This window comes from Apteryx rowi, unplaced genomic scaffold, assembly GCF_003343035.1.
Source record: "Apteryx rowi isolate R43461 unplaced genomic scaffold, aptRow1 scaffold_589, whole genome shotgun sequence".
Classification (NCBI taxonomy): domain Eukaryota; kingdom Metazoa; phylum Chordata; class Aves; order Apterygiformes; family Apterygidae; genus Apteryx; species Apteryx rowi.
The window spans coordinates 233,810-239,045 of record NW_020450859.1 but is presented as its reverse complement, the minus strand read 5'-3'; the positions used below and the strand labels follow the sequence as shown (position 1 = coordinate 239,045).

General features: G+C 37.5%; 1 protein-coding gene across 1 annotated transcript in view; it reads left to right on the top strand.

The window, feature by feature from the left end:
- LOC112974075 (CUB and sushi domain-containing protein 3) overlaps positions 1-5,236 on the top strand; it is a gene marked incomplete at its 3' end in the record, with an annotated part of 516,764 nt that overhangs the window by 278,358 nt on the left and 233,170 nt on the right. Inside the window, exon 18 of the mRNA XM_026082659.1 lies at positions 3,311-3,427. Within this exon, the coding sequence (XP_025938444.1) occupies positions 3,311-3,427 (117 nt within the window). The remainder of the gene's footprint in view (positions 1-3,310; positions 3,428-5,236) is intronic.

Sequence of the window (5,236 nt, the reverse complement as noted above, 5' to 3'; positions counted from 1 at the left end):
TCCCCCTCTACTCAGCCCTGCTGAGGCCACATCTGGAGTAGTGTGTCCAGTTCTGGGCTCCCCAGCACAAGAGGGATGTGGCACTACTGGAGCAAGTCCAGCATAGGGCTACAAAGATGATTAGGGGACTGGAGCATCTCTCTTATGAGGAAAGGCTGAGAGAGCTTGGCCTGTTTAGCTTGGAGAAGAGAAGGCTGAGAGGGGATCTTATCAATGTGTACAAATATCTTAAGGGAGGGTGTCGAGAGGATGGAGCCAGACTCTTTTCAGTGGTGCTGAGCGACAGGACRYGAGGCAAYGGGCACAAACTGAAACACAGACAGTTCCATCCGAATAGGAGGAAAAACTTYTTCACTGTGAGGGTGACAGAGCACTGGAACAGGTTGCCCCRAGAGGTTGTGGCSTCTCCTTCTCTGGAGATATTCAAAATGCGCCTGGATGCAATCCTGTGCAATGTGCTCTAGGTGACCCTGCTTGAGCAGGGGGGTTGGACTAGATGATCTCCAGAGGTCCCTTCCAACCTCAGTGATTCTGTGATTCTGTGATTCAATATCCGAGTTTCATTTCTGCTTTATAAGAAATCCGTAATTAAATATATAATTTTTATTACTCAGTACCCTAAAGATAGTGATGACATGCAATCTAGTAACTTCATTCCGAGAATTTAATGAGTTTTATGAAAACATTCCGCAGTGCTAGTGAAATGCATGAAAAACTCCTGTGTTTCTTTGACAGTTTGACTCTGATTGGTAACAATTTACACAGCTAAATGTCTTGTAGGAAGAAAAGAAGAAAAACAAGGAAAAAAACCCCAAAAGAACAGAAAAACCCTTATGTTCAGGAGTCTATATTTTGCAGACAAGCTCTTTGGATTCACACATCATTCCTTCCACAGCTCAAAAAGAAAGATTTTATGTTTAGTGACTCTACAGACCCAAATCATATGCGGTCACAGGAAATTATTTAATGCATCTATCTAGCAGCTGCCAGTAGTCATTTGCTGTCATGATTTATCACAGTTTTGTTGTATATAGTATATTTTGAATTATTTTAGTGAACCAAGAGAACTTGATAATTCTTATTCATAAGCCTATTATTCCCGTTATCCCTTTAGTGGGGCTATTTGCTAGAGTAAGATTTTAGAGCTGTTGAGTTCACACGTAGGTAAGAAGCCTCCTGTTCTTCTCATCATCTTATCTGACCTGGGTCTTGGACAAATGCAGGAGACTGAAGAGCAGATCGCGTACATGGAGGCATCCAGGACAGGATTAGCTGTCCACCATGACCATACTTCAAACAAATATACAGTGGGGGTACAGTGTAAGGCAGAAAGTACAGTCTGGATTTTCTCTTGATTCACTGTCTGGCTTGTCCTCAAATGAGCTTTGAATGAACTTCTACAGGTCGGAAATTGAGAGAGTCTTAATATCCCGAGTGCTGTTTGTGGCTGCTGCTGACGTTAAGGGAGGAGTAGGGGCACGTGAGACAGTGCTGCTGGAGCAGCCTCTCTCAGCAAGAGACGCTGCCCCTCCAGCTTGTAACAGTAACAGGGAAAACAGTTCTTGGAAGTTCCCCGTTGAAGCTTATCCCTCCCTTATCCTCGCTGCCGTGACTGGAAGCACACACATGAGCAATGGCTTATACGGGGGGAAGAGGGATTGATATTTGTATAGGCTGGAAAAGTGGCTATCATTTACACTTTCTCCCAAATTRCCTTTCAACAGCTTTACAAAAGCCWCTACCAGAGAGAAAACCATGTTGTTAACAACTGGAGTATTGAATAGTGGCTTACATTAACGTGCAGACTCAGAGAAACTACAGCTGACACCAATAAAAATAATTCTGAAAGGACACTGGTTGAGAAACTAACTATCTGAGGTTGAAAAGGGAGACCTCAGGTTAAATACTTTGAAAGAGCTTCTCGTCAACCTCTCTAAAACAAGAGCTGCAGTCAGCTTTTCTAAAACTATGTTATTTGGCTGAAACCTGGCAGCAGTAGCAGAGTTCACTGCTTTTTGTGTCCTGGAATATTGTTACAAAATAATTTTTGGGAACACATATAATTGGCCTGAGAAAAATGAAAAGGATAAATGCTTTTAATTTTGAAGGAAGGAAGAACTTAGAAATACTTGTTCATTTTATAATGTATACAGTTCTTCTGAAATTTTGGTGTAATAACTTTGCATGGTACTAAGTTTTAGTTACTGTTATTGATAAAAGATAATTCTAAGATGAAAGGACCTCTTCACTGCTCTTTCAGAATTAATTTGAAATTTTTAAAGCTCTGTGAATGGAAAAGGGGAGAATCATGGTGGTAGTTATGCCAGTAATACGATGATTTTATTTTTGTAATTCAAGCTGTATTTATTTTTTCATATTGCCCAATTACTGTTTATTTTTACAAAGTCACTAGTGATACTGTAGAATGACTTATATTAGCAACTGTCATTCTCACTTGAATTAGAGATGCACATCTGATAATTATGTACTTTGAAGGGCATCATGCTTCCCTGGGTTAATAATTTCAGTCAGTAATTCAGTAGTGAGGTCCACTCTGCCATTTTAACTCTCCAACTAAGGCTGGCTAAAATGATATTGCTTGGCTGCTTATCCTCCCGTCTGCCTTCAGCTTCATGCTAACTTGTGATTTTCACAGGGTCAAACGATTTATGCTAACTTGGATCTAAGGCAGTTCTCGCTGAAGTTAAAGGATTCAGTTCTTAAGTTGGTGGGAGCTGAACTCGCCCTTGCAGAAAGGAAAAGGAAAATGGGAGACCAGTAGTTGTTCTAGGAACAGCTGTGCGTTTTCCTCTATATTTTCATCATTCTCTCCAAGACATTGCTGCCTTTTGCTAACATTTTAGTTAATTAAAGGCATTATAAACTTCTTTTTTTTGCTTTGGAAAAAAAAATTACAATACAGTTTTGTCATTACCTTTCTGCTGGTCACTTAAACTGCCTGGAAATATATGTGCATATACATGTGTGTGTATACATACACATGCACACACACACACACACACACACACACATATATATACCTTTTCATAAGAAAATGTGAAAAACAGCTGAGTAAACTCACTTTTCATTTTCTTAGTACCTACTAAAAAAGCACGTTAACTATTAATTGATGATATTTCCTTTCATGTTGTGTAAATATGGACTGTATTTATATATGGAATAGCTGAATCATTAGACCAATTGACTTTTAAGTAGACCATAAGTTCTAAACAGATAGTTTTCTTATATTGTCCTTCATCTAGAAGTTTTATATTAATTATTGTATTAATATTTGTTTTGTTGTTTCTAGCTTTATGTGGTGGAGATGTTAGAGGACCTAGTGGAACAATTTTATCCCCTGGTTATCCTGAACTGTATCCAAATTCACTGAATTGTACATGGACTGTGGATGTCACCCATGGAAAAGGTAAATAATTTATTTTCTCTTTTTTTCCCCACATAGCTTTTTATATAAGTCCAATATCTTGTGCTACACATGTGGATCTAGGATCTAGCAGCAAAGAACTAGGAAGTGTATTGTTCATTTTTCTTTTAATTTATTTTTATTGTAGCAATTTCTAGAATTCTAGATGTGGATTTGACCCTGACAAGCRTAATGCTTTCCACAGAACAAACAAGTCCCTAAAGTTTATGATTCAGCTAACAGCTAACAGACATTTGGATGTGTGTACATTTATCCAGGTGACAGAGGATGAATGCTGTAGCTGTGTTGACGAGGAAAGGCCTTATTTAGAGAATAGTTGGAAATAATCATTGATATTTAGACTTAGTATCAGTAGAAGAGTCTGAAGTGAAGGCTTAACTGAAGATGTTATTCATACTAATTACGGCATAAAAAGGGAATGAAGATAATGAGAGGAGAGCTGATTAGAAGATACTGGTCATGCTGATTTTTATATTATGACTAGCTATTGAGAAGGAAGTGTCAGAAAAGTCCTTTTATTTCGGAGAAAAGAAACTTTCAGATTACTGAGGTATATTTTTAGAGTGGCAGCATATATATGACAGTTTAATATGCATTTATGGATTAAATAAATAATATAGTTTAAAAATAGTATAGAGGGAGAAAAAAGGATAAAGAATGGAACTCAGTGAGAGAGCATTTAGAGAGGTAAGAAAGAACTATATAGAACTGATCACAGAAACTGAGAGACAGCAAATTTTTAAGAAAAGTGTGGTTATTTTTTATATTCTAAAAATAATTAATATGCCTAGTGATTGATATTATATATGAAGAGGAAATGAAGCATCTAGCATGACATTGATTCTTGTATTTTGTCTGTTGTTAACATGTGATTGAATATATAGTGAAATGAAATGCATAAGGTATCAGTGGTAGATTTTAGACTATGAGCTAACTGAACAATTAATTTACCCTTCCCCTAACAATGTGGACTGTGATACTGAGATATGACATTGAAGTGTCATGTCTTCCTGTCTTTCTTTAAGGTTTTAAATATTCCCCTTAAAAAGAAAGAGGCATGTGAAGCAGCATGACAGAGAATCTACCTGAACGTATCTTTTAAACTTCTCTGGAGACAACACAATCTGTCACACAGCATATGTTAATGTGATTAGAACATTTTCTGCAGAAAACTAAATTGTACAGCTACTACTGGGATATACCTTGCAGTTTTGCTTAGAAATGTCATGGCAAACGGGAAAATTAATTGAAAAATCCCCTTGAGTTAAACTTTGGGTTTCAACAAAACTCAGTGAAGCTCAACCTTAATCCCTAATAATTCCATTATTTTGGGTTACTCTCATAAAACTTTCTTTGGTATTTTTGATTTTGTAGTTAAAGTGGCATGCATGAAAAATGTCAAAATTAATTTGAGGTGCAATAAATACAACAAATCTGGGCTGATTTTCATCCTCATTCTGTATATATTGAGTTCTTCTCTTAAGTGCTCCTTTTCATATCAGATTAACACTGTCTCCTATGTTATGATTAGAAATTCAGCCATTCAAAAGTTTACCAACCTCAAGTCTCTAAAGTTACATGCATTAGCTCAAAAGCTATATAATTTGGCCTCGATTCCAAAATTCAGTGCGTGATAGTCCTGTTGCCCTTCCTCTTATCAGTCTGCGTGTCACACAGAATCACAGAATCACAGAATCGCTGAGGTTGGAAGGGACCTCTGGAGATCATCTAGTCCAACCCCCCTGCTCAAGCAGGGTCACCTAGAGCACATTGCACAGGATTGCATCCAGG